The following is a 17,678-nucleotide window of genomic DNA, read 5'->3' on the forward strand; positions in this document are numbered from 1 at the left end:
GACAGTGCCGCGTTGGAAAATACATCTTAACTTAAATGGACATCCACGTTTCATGGTTCCGTATTTCTCTTATTAACTTTTCTCGCTTTTTTGTGTGAACGATATACCCGAACTCTCGCAATCTAAATCCGGCCTTGGTACTTTCGGTTCCGTTAGCATTCTCGCGACTTCCCAATTACCACAACCACATTACATTGTTTTCCCCGAAAGCGGTTGCCCAACCAATTACGTCACTACGTGTATGAAATACCTAAATATATGAAAGAAAACAACAATCAATAAACTAATATAATTTCATTTAGAAAAATAAAACAAGTGAAAACAATGCCTACTATGTACCTCTTCCGTAGTAAATATTTTATTTGTATCCATTGAAAGCGGTTGAACATCATCCACGTCATTCGAGTTTCGAGTTCTCAAACGCACCGCGAAGGATCCTAAATAAAGAACGGTTGTTAATTGATGTTTGGCTTAAGTACCAAATGCCACAAGCGACATGGCCACACCGTTTGGACTTTTTGGACTATGTCAAACGGTGTGGCCATGTCATTTGAGATTTGAACTTGGAAAAAGACTTGTCCGTTTTTTGCTACTTGAGCGGTGTGGGCAACGCGTTTGGACTTAGTTTCAAACGACATAGCCACGCCGTTTGGACTTAGTCTGAAAGCGGTGTGGCCATGTCGTTTGAGACTAAGTCCAAACGTGTGGCCACACCGTTCAAGTAGCAAAAAAAAACGCAAGTCTTTTTTCAAGTTCAAATCTCAACGACATGGCCACACCGTTTGGGACATAGTCCAAATGGTGTGGCCATGTCGTTTGTGACTAACTTCAAACGGTGTGGCCACACCGTTCAAATCGCAAAAAAACAGACAAATCGTTTTTTCCAAATTCAAATCCCAAACGACATGGCTACATCGTTTTGGACACAATCCAGACGGTGTGACGAGACCGTTTGGTGTGAAATACAAGCGACCTAACCGTGTCGTTTAATTACTACATGCATAATTATTACATGCATAATTATTACATGTATAATCATTTCAGACACATCAATAATTCCTACATGCATAATTATTACATGTATAATCACTTTATACACATCAATAATTCTACATGCAAAATTATTACATGCATAATTACTACATTCATAATTATGTTTAATTTAGATTTACTACATTTATTGTTTAATTAGAAATTCTTATTAAATGCATCATCATCCATTCCTCTATTTTCTTCACTTTGAACTTGTTTCTACATTTTTTCTTGAATGGGGTCACTTGGAATTTGTTCTATATTTTCTTCGAATGGGGTCATGATGCATTACATTTTTTCTTCGTCATCTTCATGTTTTAAAATGGGGTTGGGCTCTTCCATTTAGTGTTTAGTGTTAGGGTTAGGGTTTAAGGGTTTATGATTTTTTTAGTGGAAGGAAGAGAATAGAAGAAGAAGAAAAGGGGTTGTAAAGTCAAATTCACTTTGGTTTGGGGTCTACCCAACACAAAACAACTTTTGGGACCAATGACACATTTGTAATAAGTGTTTTAGTTTTTGGGGTGCCCAACACAATATGGGGTCGGCAGTAACAAGTAACTATAATTAATGTAGTGGTTATTTTGAAGTTTTGTTTATTGGGGCAGGGGAGAATGTATATCCGTACGTATCCTCCCGACAGAAATAAAATAAAAAACACGGAATATCGTCGGTGGGCACACGAGGGAACCGTCACAGTAACACGTGCGATTCGCGACTCATTTTCTCTCTCTCCAAAACTATTATTATTATTATTATTATTATTATTATTATTAATAATAAGAATTAAATTCCCCACTCACTCACTAAGCTTTCAGTCTCATCAAAATCTTTCTCTGATCAAAGTATGTTTCTTTATTTTTATTCTTGATTATAATATGTGAAATGACGAGCTTCTGATTTGTGATCTGTTTTTGTTTTTGTTTTTCCCAGAACTGATTTGGTCGCTGGATGACCAGATAACTTATGTTCGACTGGGCAATTTATTATGGTCTACTACCAGCAATTGAAGTGCCTAAGACCAATGCTTCTTTCCATCCTCTTACTTTACATTGTATTACAAAAAGCCCTTGCTATCACTCCCGATGGTATGCTCAATTACTTACACTTGTTTCGCTTATTAACTTCCCTTAAGTAAATAAATGTTGTGCTTCTGCTTTTTGTGTTCAATAGGTGAGGCACTCCTGAGTTTTAAGGCAGCAATTGTTGGTTCAGATGGTGTTCTTCTTCACTGGAATCAAGAGGATCCAGACCCTTGTGGTTGGAAAGGGGTCAAATGTGATGCAATGAAGAGAGTTGTTTTCTTGTGAGTCTCACAAAACTTTGCATACATGTCCAGCCAAATGTTTTAGATTACATTATGACACAGATACATGAGTAACATGGACTGTTGTGCATATACTACATGGTTGAAAGAGACTGCTTTTTTCATTACAAAACTGAATTTGGTAACGTTGTGTTGTAGGAGTCTCCCATATCACAAACTGAGTGGATCTATATCTCCTGACATTGGCAAGCTAAATCATCTGAGAATTCTGTAGGTGCTTTTCTTGGAGCTCCTTATAAGTTTCTTATGTATTTATTTATAGAAAGTCTACTGCTGCTGATACTTGTTATTCATTGCATGTTTTTATGCTTTAGAGCTCTTCACAATAATAACTTATATGGAATACTTCCTCCTGAGTTGGGAAATTGCACGGAGTTACGAGCAATGTAAGTTTTCAGAGTTATGTAGGTTGATATGGTCTGTTTTTGTTTGAGAAAAATGTTGTCATTATTCTTCTTCTTTTTTTTTTTTTTTTTTGCTCGGTAAAGGTGTATATATTAAAAATAAAATAGAAAAGGATGAGATATCCTTATGCGTACAACATGAACGGTGAAAAGAATCAAAGAGGAAAGAAACCAAAGAAAAAAACAAAACGAAAAACCTCTATGGGAGTCCTCATAGCATAATGGACCCATCTACAGACATAACTCTCAAAAGGTACCGTCCGGAACTCCTCATAAATGCGCAGCCAAAAGCAAAGTAGCGCCTTGATTGTCTACACCACCTTCTCCCTAGGCAAAGACACCCCCTAAAAAATGCGGTTATTCCTCTCTAGCCATAGCCCCCATAAGATAGCAAAAGGTAGCATATTCCATACGCATCTCCCTTTACGAGAATAGACATCTAAGTGGCATGATGCTAGTAAAGCCTTTACCGAATTAGGGCATACCCACGAAACGCCTGATTCCGAGACAAAGAAACACCAAATACTCCAAGAAAAACGCCGACTCACCATCCCTCAAACCCAGAGGGCAGAAATTAATAAGCATCTCTTTAATACGCCTTTTCCCAAGATTATCCACAGTCAGAATCTTGTTTAGAGATGCACACCATACAAAGAAAGCAATTTTCAAAGGGACTTTAGAACACCATATAATATGACTCGGGAAATGATGCAGCACTCTCATACCTGGACATTGAAGCGTTGAATGAAGGATGGAATAAAATGATCTACAAGAAAAAATTCCCTTCTTGTCGATGAGCCACAGTCTTTTATCTCTATCCGGTCTCACATTAGGAATGAGTTCCAACTTCCCTATAAGAGCAGCCACACTAGCAATGTCCCTGTCACAGAGAGTCCCATATATCCCAAGGTTCCAAGCAATCGAACCATTATCTTCCCGCATGAACCAGCGAACTGGTTTATTCTTTGAGTTAGATAGAGCATATAACCGAGGTAACGCCATCATCAGAGTTCTCTCCTCCAACCAAACATCCTCCCAAAAGCGGATACTATCCCCACTACCTAGGTTGTAGCCAATGTTTTTGAGAAAAAACTTTCTGACCTTTTGAATCTCTTTCCATATTCCGCATCCATAAGCAATATGAACAGGCCCACTCTCCCAGCCCCTATTTCTTTCCCCAAACCGAGACACAATAACTTTCCTCCAGAGACTCTATCCTCCCCAAACCTCCAGAGCCATTTACCAAGAAGCGCTTGATTAAACTATCGTAGACTTCTGATACCCAGTCCTCCACCTTCTTTTGGCTTGCAAACCCTGCCCCATCGCACGAGGTGAAATTTGTGTCTATCATCGTTGTCGTCCCACAAAAAATCTCTCACGATCGATTCCAATCTGTTGACAACAGTGGATGACATATAGAAAAGAGACATAGTACACCGGAAGACTCGAAAAGATGCTCTTGATAAGGATGATCCGATCACCTGTGGACAAAAATCAACCCTTCCATCCTGAGAATCTCCTGCTAAACCGCTCTATAACCCCGTCCCAGATAGATACAGATCTGTAAGAAGCCCCGAGAGGTAAACCCAAATATTTGGATGGGAGATAACCCGTGTTACACACCACGACGGAAGCCATAAAGGCCAGGTCCTCTTTTCCCGTTGCTCCAAAAATGGTGTTTTTCTCCATATTAACTTTGAGACCTGACACCACCTCAAAACAGCACAGAATGCCCCGAAGATACCTCAACTGGTCTAAAGCTATGCCCTGTAAACACCATGGTATCATCCACGAACTGGAGGTGCGATATCAAAAACTGATTTCTGCCCACCCTGAATCCTTCCAACACCCCTAGACAATTTGCTCTGTCTACCATCCTGCCAAACACCTCAACCACCATGATAAAGAGAAGAGGGGATAAAGGATCCCCTTGTCTTATACCTCTGGAGCTCTTAAAAAAACCCACTGGCGTTCCGTTTATGAGAATGGAAAAAGAAGCGGAAGAAACACATCTCCGAATCCAACCCCTCCATCTTGCCCCAAACCCCATCGTCCTCATGATGCAATCAAGAAAGTTCCAATGCACATGGTCATAAGCCTTTGCTAGATCAATCTTACATACCATCCCCGGCCTATCCATCTTCCTTCGATCGTCTATGGCCTCGTTAGCAATCAAAATTCCATCCAGAATCTGACGTCCAAAGACAAAAGCCCCTTATTCCTGAGCTAAGACCTTCGACAACACTTTCTTCAACCTGATGGATAAGACCTTAGAAATAATTTTATACGCACTACCAATGAGGCTAATGGGACGTAAATCAGATATGTCTTCCACTCCATGCTTCTTAGGAATCAACTTGATGAATGTGTTGTTAAGATTGTGAGCTAAGAAACTTGTCTCATAGAAGTCCTGCACCATTTCCATGAAGTCCACTCTAATCACTTCCCAAACCGTTCTGAAGAACTCAATCAGAAAACCGTCCGGACCTGGAGATCTATCATTTTTCAAACTCTTCATAGCCTCCCAAACCTCTTTTTTCTCCATAGGAGTCTCAAGCTCGTTCCGTTCTTCTTCAGAAATGTCTGCCAAATCCAAATTATCCACCCGAGGTCTAATTATGTGGCTCTCTATACATATTCGAATAATACTCAACCACCCTCTCTCTTAGACTATCATCCCCCCTCACCTCTTCCCCCTCTATAATCAACTTATCTAAAAAATTCTCCCTGTTCCTAGCTTTCGCACATTGATGGAAGAATTTAGAATTAGATTGTGCCTCCTTTAACCACCTCTCTCCTGATTTGCGTCTCCATGACATTTCCTCCATTCTGGCCACACTCTCAAAATCTGCTTTGAGGTTTATCTGTTTGTTCCACTCTTCCCCCGAAAGATTGTGATCCTCCTCTTTCATATCCGTTTGTTCCATTCTTCTTCTTTTCTCACTCTTCACATATTTAATAGGATCGACTACATCCGTTTTTAGGGTCAGTTTTCTCAAACTAAGTTAACAGTAGGTCATATTGAATTGCCATGAGGAAATTTGGTGTTGACATTGATTAAGCTATGCAAATATATAATCGAGGAGTCAGAGAGAAGAATTGGATATATCTATTACACAATATCATGGCTTGACAAATATGTTTCCAAGTTGTAATAATGCTTCTGTGCTGATTGAATATTTGGTGTCCGGATGTGCTAGGCTCGTAGTGCTGGAGTGGTATATAGATTCTAACGCTATAACTTTTTAATTAGTCAGTTACTTCCTAGGCTAAGATAAAGAACTAACTGTGGACACGTTGACACATTAGTAAAATAATAATATATAAGCAGAAAATTCAACATCATCTTTATCCCAAGTATGAACTTTAGTGGTATGTTAGCTCTACTTTTGAAGTTGTGTTGCTAGGGTCAAGATGAGGCGCTAGGCTTCCCAACTGGCGCCTCAGCTGTGCTGAGGCAATGCCTTTGACCACAACCGGTGACGTTTTTCTCTAAAATTTGAAACTATGGTGCTTTCTGTGCCTAGGACGGATGGTGCTTATGCGAGACAACATAGAGTGTTAGTACAAATGCAATATACAGGATGTGAATTGAACATAGGTGGTCCTACTTTAATAAATTAAACTTTGATAGGTAATGAAAACTTCAGAGAGGCCACTTCCAGATGTCGTACTTAATCTAATGAAATAGTGGAGAATTTGATCCATATAATTTTGTTGGATGCCTAAACTGATGTTGGTTCTTGAGTAGTATGTGCCTATGAGGCCGGATGTTTGTTGAACATTTGAAGCATAACATATTTGATATAAGTAAGACCAGCTATGATATAAAGAACTAAATGATGAGCTATCAGATAAACTTTCTCTTGTAATATGTTGCGGGAGCCAATCTACTGTTTAGGTTTCGTTCAAGAACCCTAGGTCTCTCAATAAATCGAGGATTTAGTCATGAACACAGTAAAATTGTACTGTATTTAATGGAGAAGAAGTTTCGAGAAAAAGAGGATACATCCTTATTAGTTTTGGCCTTGTATCACTTCAATATATATTTGAAAAATAAGGGGTTACAATAATAGAAGCTGCCTAAAATATTCAGGAGATGTCCTCTTAGAACTTTAACAAACACAAAGTTTATCAATAAAAACAAACTCAACATTCTTATTTATTCATTATCTCTAAAACTACTCTCACACTGTTGGTTATATATATTTTTCTGCAAGGGTCTTACTTGCTAACAACTAGCCAAAGCAAACCGGGAAACCAATATTTTTTATGTCATTCAATTGGCGGAAGCAACAATCAAGTGATCAACAAAACACTATTTATATTGATAGAACCCTAATTTTAAATTTTGGGAAAAAGGGGCGAAAGCCTAAAAGCCATTACTTTTCTTCTCAAGATCGTAATGTTATGTTTACCTTTTTAAACTTTTGTGGACTTGAGTAGGATATTAGATTGACATATGATATTTCATAAGGAATGCTTAGATCATGGATGTTTGATTGATTGGATGGATAAATTGTTACCTTTCTAGTTTTTCAGTTGATGTATTATGATTTTATTTGTATGGATTCCTTTTAATTTTGAATATTTATGAAGTAGAATTTATCATTTTAAGAATATGTTCATGAAATTCTAGTAAAAAAACAGCAGGAAATGTAGTTTTTGGGAACTTCAGACTGTAGTATATGAGTGTTTAAAATACAGAAAAATATTGTTTTGGAGGGTCAAACTGTCATGGACTTGTGGTTGACTTGTCATAGGCTTGGTTTACTGGTTTTTGCTTGATGAAGTCATCATGACATGTTGATCTGGATGTTGCTACTACAAATTGGTGATGAGCCCCCTGGCGTTGTCGTTGCAAAACTCATTGTGTGCGTGTGTGATTCAGATCTTTTGAACTGAACTTAGAGCACACACAGCACATGCATTTTCTAATGCATTTAGTTGTTAACATTGACCTTGATGTTTCCTACTTTTCAGGTTTGCGTGTTTTAATCCTTTCTCTATAATACAGAAATAACATCACATTGTTCATATTTTATCTCCCAGATATTTGCAAGGAAACTACTTGGGTGGATCGATTCCTGCAGAATATGGAGATCTTTCAGAGCTCGAATCCATGTGAGTTGTCTCTGCAAATTATTTTTACCTTAGAAGTGTTCTAGTCTTATGCATCTATGTGCGGTTTTGACATCGTCCTTTTCTCCTTTTTCCTTTTTAAAGATAATTCTAGCATATTAACTATGCTTTTACGATTGGATATCTTTCTAGAGTGTTCTAATTTCCTATTTGCTTGTAAAAATCAATTTACTTGATTGAGTAAATGTAGTGGATTTATATGTGCTGCTCATTCTTCAGGGATATCTCCAGCAACTCTCTAAGTGGATCTATTCCTTCTTCACTTGGGAAGTTGACCAAGCTTTCAACATTGTGAGCCTCTAATTAGTTCTTAATTTGATATTATATAGGTTTATATGGAGGTATTTCTGACTGTTGAATTCTTTCACATTGTTTTGAAGCAACGTGTCAACAAACTTTCTTGTCGGACCAATACCATCTGATGGTGTACTCATCAAATTTATTGAAAACTCGTAAGTGCTTTCCCTTGCTAATTTACCTATATTTGAGGGTCAAGTCATCTTGACTTCTAGATTCAGAAGTCCTTCTCTAAAGTGACATTTTTCTTGCCGATATTTTAAAGATAGTTATACATTCTTAGAAAAAAATATTGTTACCCATCACATATAACCAGTTCTTATGATCTCCTTTAGAAAATTTTGAAACTATTAAATGGACAATCACCCATTGATGTGTAATGACCTGCCCTATCCTACCACATCAATATTGTCCCCACTTAGCCACTACCTTTAGCAGTGTGGGGTTTTCGGACTCCGGACAGTAGTTTTCGAGGAGGTCACCCATCCTAAAAACTATTCCTGCCCGAGCACGCTTAACTGTGGAGTTCTCACCAACCCTACAGCCAAACGATCTGGAAAAGGCCTCGATATTAGGATTTGGAAGATCAATTACTCATAGTCAGAATTTTTGGACAACCACTTAAGCGAAATTAGATCACACCATGGCACAACCTCACCCAAACCCGGGCTAGGCGTCTTTCCATCATACCCCTCCTCGGGCTACGCCCAGGGGTATCACAGTCCCACCACCTTAAGATCGAGCCGTCCTCGGCTCTGATACCATTTTGTAACGACCCGCCCTATCCTACCACATCAATACTGTCCCCACTTAGCCACTGCGGACCTCCAGCAGTGTGGGGTTTTCAGACTCCGGACAATAGCTTTCCAGGACGGGTTAGTACATGATGGAAGTGGGAAGGAAGACATATATTCCGTGATTCCATGTCACGATTGAGACAGATGGGTTGAAGTTTACTAGTGAGGCTGAAGTCACAACTTTCTTAGTTATTCTTATATATTTTAGCTGTCCTTTGGTCATTCTTAAAACCCAAAAAGATTCAATGCTAAGCTGCAACATGTATATTCAAGTTTCTAAATGTGGCATTTCTCTAACACATTATGATGGTATGAGCTTATTTTGGAAAATTGGTGCTGCGGAAGTGATTGGAAATCTTTGATATAAACGAGCAGGCACCTATCTAGCATATATTTAAACAAACGAGTAGTACCTATCTAGCATTTTGACTTTATTTTAACATAATCTAGTTTGTATCTATGTGTTTGCATATATAACCCGAAACATGAGTATTTGACTTAACCATTCACATGTATTTGATTTAAACTGATATGTCTCCGTGATACCTGTGTATGCCATTGTAATATCTAAGATCCAACCACTCAATTCTCAAAAGATTCTACTCAAACAAGCAAGAACAAGTGATGAATTCACTTTAAATGCCAAAGTCATTACATATACATCCTTTCGGTGCCAACTCAGTGGGGCATCATGTATTCCTGAACAATATCAACACTCTTGGATTCTTATGAATGAGCAGGCCACCATCTTCCTTGTTTCTCCAATCAACTTTTCTTTCACAAGAGAGCTGTGTGCTAACCAACTTAAAACTTTGTTGGTTATTTAGTACATTGGTAATAGAGTCCCCCCACCCCAACATTGGCAAAGATCAAAGGATTTTCGGGCAAACAAGAGATTCAAGTGTGGACTAAATTCACTGTGGGCAAGTGGTATTGGACCGTCCCAAGGGTTGGTCGACTAAAACATTATTGAAAAGAAAAGAAATCTTTCAAATTTATCGTATGATTTTGATCAAAAGTAGCATGATATACCGTTATGGTGTCACCCATAGGAGGTTTTCATGCCTAAGAAGTTTCACTAGTACTTTGGTGCTGCATTAATAAAATTTTGACAAATTTCGTGGATATTCATGAAACTTTACTGCACTTTTCTATGTTTGAACACAATTAACATCAGATAAGCTTGTCGGTGCTTGTTAATAAAGTATAAGTGTATCTATGGTATCTTTGTCTCTACCATTAAAAACAAATGATCGGTTAAGGGCTGACTTCGCTAACAATGAATTCCCCACCATCCTCATTGTAGAGCAAATAGTTTTAAGATTTTTTGTTTTTTCAAAAATCGTAGTGAGCTCTATGAAACAGTAAACAGTCTTTTGCAGCCTCTCCTTCAGAAAAGGTTAGGAATTTTAAATTTCATATCAACTGAACTCTGTATGAGAAATCTCCATTGTGGGCAATCCAAATTCAGCCTTGGCTCATCGTTTACATTCATTGTTGGACACACACACACACACACAAGTGATGACATGACACACACACACACACACACACACACACACAAGTGATGACATGTGTTGGTAGAAATGAATGTATGTACACAAGCACAATCGTTAACATGCACTGCAATCAAACTCAATGAGTCTTAGTAAGTACCTTGAATTATTTTAATACGTGCAGCTTTGTTGGAAACCTTCGTCTATGTGGGAAGCAGATAAATGTTGCATGCAATGAGCGTGGAGGTCCTTCAACGTCTCAATCTCCAGATTCAGGTAGAGGGCAGAGTATGTGGGGTTGATGATTTTTGATTATTTATAAACCTAGCCTCATAAGATTCTGCACAAAACTATTTGCAAACCTATCTCTTAATTTGTTTCTTCATCTTTGATGTTAAATAAGAAGACTTCTTAGTTGAAAAAACCTGCCGGTTTCTTGTGAGGGTCTGAAATGATAGGATTATGTCGACTTCAACTGTTCAGAGGTGGGATGGACATGGAGGACCAGTGGTGGACTGGTTTGGTGGGTTCTGGTCAGGGTGTTGGATGGGTGGGTCTTTATTTTTATTTCTCTGACCACAGGTAACCTTGGTGGGGGTGGGGTATTCATGTAATAAACTATCTTTTTATCAATATACATAGCTTTTACTTTTACTTTTACTTTTGATAACTTTTACTTATCAAAAAGATCCCAAGTGATTCACGTCCTAAACTTGAAAATTTCCTTGATGTATGTTGTGAAAAGATGACTACATAGAACGTCTTTTGTTTCTTTTTGTTTCGGTGGATTTTGAGAAAATGGTTTGAGCAACAGCTTTTGTCTTCTTACCGATGAAAAAGAAGAAGCAAAGTGTGTATTTTTCAGTTTTTTGCCTCTCCAAGAATCTAACTAATCTGTCACCAACCCCACTAGTTATTCTTCTTTAGTCTTGACTTTTCAATTTCTCCATATGCAGATATTGTAATTATCATCATATCAACTTAAAGAAATTAGCATTGTGTTACTTGTATTCATAAATTTGAATTTGTTGTCACAGAAAATCAGAATGAGAAGAAAAGATCTGGGAGAAACTCTGCCAGGCTCCTCATTAGTGCATTGGCGACAGTGGGCGCTTTACTCCTGGTGGCACTTATGTGCTTCTGGGGCTGTTTTCTTTATAAAAAGTTTGGGAAGAACGAAACTAAAGGTCTTGCAATGGACGTTAGTGGAGGTATTATTCAAGTTAGTTAAAACATTGTAGACACTGAGGCACTAAATTTTGAAACCACAGTTTCAACAGTTTTTATATTTGTTTACCTCTCATTCATTATGAACTCCTGCCACTTTCTGACAGGTGCTTCCATTGTTATGTTCCACGGTGACTTGCCATACTCTTCAAAAGACATTATTAAGAAATTAGAGACTTTGAATGATGAACACATTATAGGCTCGGGGGGCTTTGGAACGGTATACAAGCTAGCAATGGATGACGGCAACGTCTTTGCTTTGAAAAGAATTATGAAGACAAATGATGGAATGGATCGGTTTTTTGAGAGAGAACTGGAGATTCTTGGGAGTATAAAGCACCGTTATCTGGTGAATCTGCGTGGATATTGCAACTCTCCTTCTTCAAAATTATTAATTTACGATTTTTTACCTGGTGGTAGTCTAGACGAGGCACTACATGGTGAGAGCTCCTCCATCTCTCTATCTCTCTCCGTTCTCTTTTTCTTGAACCAATCTTTTATACACATGCTTCTTTCCTTGATTTGAGCATGGTGGTGGAGTTTAATCGCTAAACTTCATATTACAAAGTGCAAAAAAGTGATTTAATGGAAGATTAACAAAGTACGAAGTACAGGGCCATTAAACAGTCCAATTCTCTTGGTCATGACAACATTGAGATGCTAAGATGAAAATTTCTTAGATGGCCTTATCAATTTATTGATCGTGATTAGCTGGTCCTGCTAGTGAGGTGCCTGATGCACTGTATTTAGTTTAATCTTGGATTCATTATCATTCAGTTTTGTTACAAGAATAATCCGGAACTTCCTGAGATTTTCTCAATATCTTTTGAAAGATGCTTTAAGAGTTAATACTACTTTGTTTTGAGAATCCTTTGAGTTGCTTAAACCAATTCTTCTTGTTTGCTTTGTTGATGCATTGAACAGAAAGATCCGAGCAACTGGACTGGGATGCACGTCTAAATATTATCATGGGAGCTGCAAAAGGACTAGCCTACCTACATCATGACTGTTCCCCCCGAATCATTCATCGCGATATAAAGTCCAGTAACATTTTACTTGACGGAAATTTGGAAGCTCGTGTATCTGACTTTGGACTTGCTAAATTGTTGGAGGATGAAGAATCTCATATCACTACCATTGTAGCAGGAACATTTGGTTATCTGGCACCAGGTATGCAGTGCTGAATGTAGCAGAATTATTTTAGTTTTGAAGAACATCTTCCCGTCTTTTCCACTCAAGTGTGTTCAACGCAGACGGACTGTGTTGATATTAGTTGGCTCCCTCCTAGTTCTACCGACTTTAGCCAAAACTTGAAAGGCTGACGCAACAAGTGTCATTTCATATTTCTCCCATTGTTTAGGCACGTCTGAAAGGGCATTGGGTTTTCAAAAATGAAGGAAAAATGAGAAGTTGTTTTGAAATGTTTATTTCGATCATCTGACAAGAGATATTGAGCACACAACAAGCTCTTGAGACTATGTTATACGTATAGCTTTTTGTAGACCTGCATTGGAGGACTATTACGTGATTAAATTGAAAGCTTATGTGTTACTTTTGGTGGCGATGGTTATGTCTGGGGTGTGGTGTGGGGTGGGGCCGTGGGGTGGGTGGCACTTAGAAGTTAGAAGGTACTCCACTTGGAGTTCAAATCAAAAAGTTTGTTGATGCTAGGTTCATGAGATTATCTCCACATGTAGAGATCCTTGCTTAATTCACCACTGGACACTCTCCATATGGATATCACAAAGCCTTAGGGTTCCATGTCCTCCCCATCCCCAACAATTAATTCCATGTTATTAGTTATGTCCTATTGACATGCATGTATGCATTTGCAGAGTACATGCAAAGTGGTAGAGCAACAGAAAGAACAGACGTCTATAGTTTTGGGGTTCTAGTGCTTGAAGTTATGAGTGGAAAGCGACCAACAGATGCATCGTTCATCGAAAAGGGCCTTAACATTGTTGGCTGGGTATGTCTTCTCATTAACTCGCAAACATTTATTCTTGGTAACTTGTTTAATGATTTTGTTACGCAATATCTACATTTATCATTTATGTCCATCAGTATAACTATTATCCTTAGTTTTACAAGATGAGCCCAATATATCATTGTTATGTATGTTCACTTGTCCTTCAAGTATGTAGTATTATTGAAGGGGAGGGATACAGGATACTCCCTTGTTTACACTCCGCTAGAGCAATTCAACTCCAAAACAGCACCTACTATAGGGTTTAAGGGCTGATTTTGTGGAGATGGTCTTCCTACCATGGAGATCATCCTTGCAAAGAATCAGCTCATTTGACTGTCCAACCATATGAAAAGTTGTGTTTAATTTCATCTATCGGTTTGCAATTTTCCGACTCTTTTAATAGGAGTAAAATTGTATTGTTGTTAATGGAGAGGAAGTTAGGAGAAGAAAGAGAAAAGAGGATACAGCCTTATTAAGTTTTGGCCTTGTATCACTTCAATATATATAAGAAAATATAAGAGTTTACAATAATAGAAACTTCCTAAACTGGGCCTTCGGCCCAGTCCTTAATCCCCTCGGGAGATGTCCTCTTATAACTCTAACAATAGGATTAGACATTCAAATGAGCTGATTTTGTGAAGATGATCTTCATGGTGGTGATATCTTCTCCAAAATCAGCATTTCATTTATGATATAGTTACATTTTTACAGAGGAGTGTACAAGGGATTATAATTTGAGTTCATTGAGATTAAGTTTGAACAATTTTGAAGTCTGTGTGGGGTGTTGAACAAATTGGACCGATGGAGACAAATGTGGTCACCAAAATTTACAATTATAGAGAAATTGGAGACTTCATGTTAAGAAGGAACTGACTCATAATGTACCGAGTGTCGGAGTGAGAGAGAAGAGAATTAAACAAACTAAACAAGCAATAGAAACTCGCCGCAACCTCTAACTAGTCTACTTTGACCATCAAGTTTGTGATTGAAATCTATCAGAGTTTTCACCTGTCTTGTGTTTCTCAACATACCTCTGAAATAAAACTGTCAACATATAGTCGGCTTCAGTTCCAAACTGCGGTTTTAAGTTCTACTGCAAAAGCTAATTCTTTTCATCTGATCTGAATTGGGATCTCATTTTCCGGTAGTCGCTTTTGTATAATTTGCATACAGAATCAGAATGGACACAATTAGATTCTGGAAATACCTAAGGCCTTGGCCATATTATTGAATTCCTTTTAATATTGTCTGTGGGAACTATTTAGTCTATACAATGATCATATATGACCTTGAAGCTGATTCTTTACATGCCTACAGTAGCTAACCATGCCATCTTGCTTTTGAGCATGCCTTAGAAACTGTTTGACACCATACAATACATTGAATAGTTACAGTATCTGTTTGTGATTTTTCGTATTCCTTCTTTAGTAAATGTCCTGTAACTGGGCTACTAACACCACTGAACAGTAATTTACCATTTAAGTATGTGCTCCTTGAGTTTTATCTAAGGTATAAGCTACCTTTGGGGATACTGGCTCCGAGACTCTAACATAAGCCATCAAATGTATAGCTTCAATAGTTCTTTGATTTATCATGTAATGATGTGTGGATCCCCTATATGATTCAATTATATCATTGTTTGGACTAACCTTTGTTTGGACTTGATTATCTTCTTTCCACAGTTGAATTTTCTGGTGGTAGAAAACAGGCAAAGGGAGATTGTTGATCCACAATGTGAAGGAGTGCAAACAGAGAGCCTAGATGCCTTGCTCTCAGTTGCTATTCAGTGTGTTTCATCCATTCCAGAGGAGCGCCCCACTATGCATAGGGTGGTCCAAGTGCTAGAATCAGAGGTTATGACCCCTTGCCCAAGTGACTTTTATGACTCCAGCTCAGATTGAATCCTGCAACAGACAAACAAGTGACTTGTTGTTTGAGGACCTATTGTTTGCATTCCAGTGGTGGTGTTTTCTCCACTAGTATGAAAGACAGGATGCAAACTGTTAAAGCAAGCAACATTGCGGCTTTGAAAATGGTTCTGCATTCTTTCAATCTTTTCTGGAAGATTGGTAATCAGAAAATGTTTGTCGGAGTTCAACGTTGCTGGTCACCTGAGGATTTAGAGTATATTTTTTTGGTTGGGTGTCAACCGGCGTATCTCATCCCTATTTCTCATAATTTCCACTTGTACTTCTTCTCTCCTTTTTTACCCTTCATCTTTTTAACTTAATTTACTTGTATATGCATGATGGAAATCACGATCTGTGCAACAATTCCCACCAGAAAATTATTTTTTTATATGCAATTTTTGTAAAGTCGAGTTCGTAGTTGAAATTTTGTTGGCACGCATTGTTCAATGTAGCTGTTTGTTGCAGATAATTTTGAGCGGTTGGATCTCAGTCAGTCACTACCTCTCTTTATTGTATGGACCTCTTTTTTAATTGTAAATATTTTTTTGTAAGTTGCGGTAGGGGAATTCGACCTGTATTTTGATAACTTAAATCACATCTACAGGGGGATATAATGTGCTCTATTAGAGTCTACAGCGTGATCTGCATCTGTATATAAATAAACAAAATGGTAAACTAAACAACAAATGGCTACCCACCGTTACAGTACCACAGTGGAGCTTCCCGACTTATATATTTTGTTCCCTTGGAGTATTGAGAGTCGTAGGCGGTATAAAATGGAAAAATAAATCAAAATGAGACGCAGAACTAAAAAGTGGGCCTACCCTTCTTCTGGGGGAGAGCGATAGAGGGTATTTAGGTCTTTAGGTCCAAAACTTCCATTTTTGGTCCGAAATATCCCTCTTGGAGGGAATTGCCTCTTCCAGACATATTTGACCGGGGCCCTCCGGTGGGTTTATGTCGTTGACTCCCACGGTATTGCATAGGGCAGGGAATCGGCTCGGGTTTGACCCGACCCGACCCGAATCCAAATAGTTCGGGTTCAAGTCGATTTTCATATCTAGTTATTTATTCGGGTCGGGTTTGGATATATTTTTTTGGGTTTTTTTTGCTTTTTTAGTGTTATCCGATCGGGTTGGTTGGGTTCGGGTCGGATTCAGATATAAAATTTTGGTTTTATTCGGGTTCGGGTTCGGATATTGTCAAACTATTCGGGTTCGTATTCAGATATAGCCATATCCAACCTGTTCCTTGCCCTAGTATTACATCATGGAAGGTGGTGAGCATACAGATCCACCGGACATTCAAGGAATTCATTCGGGGACGATGGATCTAGCGACTTCTTCTTCTGCAAACCTTTCCAATGGTTCTGCAAGTATCACTTCTGCTAGTGGAGGTAGAGCATGATCTTCACTCTTCAACTTGAGTAAGAACTCGAAACTCCAACCTAATCTTGACAAGGTATATCCTGTATTTAGTAACGGTGTTGATGTTGTTCCACCTGAAATTGTGGAACAAGGGGTTTCTCTCTGGAAGGAGTATGTTGTTGGGTTCTTTGTGGAGAAGAGGCTTCCTTACCCTCTTGTTAAAGATATACTTACCAAACAATGGAAAATAAAAGGAAGTTTCGACATAGTTGCAGACAAAAACTTATTCTATTTTAAGTTCTTCAATGAAGAAGACCGGCAACATGTGCTTGAACTGGGGCCTCTTTTCATAACTCCTCTTCGTTGTTAGACCATGGTCTAAAGCTGTAGAATAGCATAAAAGCAAAATTAAAGCTTTACCAGTGTGGGTGAAAATGGATATACCTAAGCAACTATGGACTAAGAGTGGGATTGAATTTGTGACCAGCATACTTGGAGACCCAATATGCATGGACGATGCTACATCCAAGAGGGAGAGGTTGAGCTACGCAAAAACATGTATTGTTGTATTGTTGTGAACACTGATTTCTCCTTTCCTAGTTCAACAACTGTGGAGTTGGGCAAGGGTGTTAATGTTGATATAACATTAGAGTACAACTGGATACCAGCACAATGCAAAAAATGCAATATTTTTGGCCATGATGATGCTAAAT

At 38.4% G+C, this 17,678-nt stretch overlaps 1 protein-coding gene across 4 annotated transcripts; it reads left to right on the top strand.

Moving 5' to 3' along the window:
* The first annotated feature begins 1,627 nt into the window (after positions 1-1,627).
* LOC147525454 (LRR receptor-like serine/threonine-protein kinase FEI 1) lies at positions 1,628-16,022 on the top strand. Of its 4 annotated transcripts, none has more exons than XM_086607271.1 (14): positions 1,628-1,734; positions 1,963-2,117; positions 2,203-2,335; positions 2,495-2,566; positions 2,671-2,742; positions 7,813-7,884; positions 8,122-8,193; positions 8,283-8,354; positions 10,677-10,768; positions 11,530-11,703; positions 11,827-12,159; positions 12,644-12,889; positions 13,555-13,688; positions 15,371-16,022. In XM_086607271.1, exons 2-14 carry the CDS (start codon positions 2,018-2,020, stop codon positions 15,587-15,589), a joined length of 1,791 nt encoding a protein of 596 aa, XP_086463397.1. In that variant the 5' UTR covers positions 1,628-1,734; positions 1,963-2,017; the 3' UTR covers positions 15,590-16,022. The 4 variants fall into 4 exon arrangements, with proteins under 4 accessions (XP_086463397.1, XP_086463413.1, XP_086463392.1 ...); XM_086607266.1 differs by having other exon boundaries at positions 1,728-1,874; XM_086607287.1 differs by lacking the exon at positions 2,671-2,742 and having other exon boundaries at positions 1,705-1,734.
* The last annotated feature ends 1,656 nt before the right edge of the window (positions 16,023-17,678 follow it).

Source organism: Coptis chinensis, chromosome 1, assembly GCF_015680905.1.
Source record: "Coptis chinensis isolate HL-2020 chromosome 1, ASM1568090v1, whole genome shotgun sequence".
Classification (NCBI taxonomy): domain Eukaryota; kingdom Viridiplantae; phylum Streptophyta; class Magnoliopsida; order Ranunculales; family Ranunculaceae; genus Coptis; species Coptis chinensis.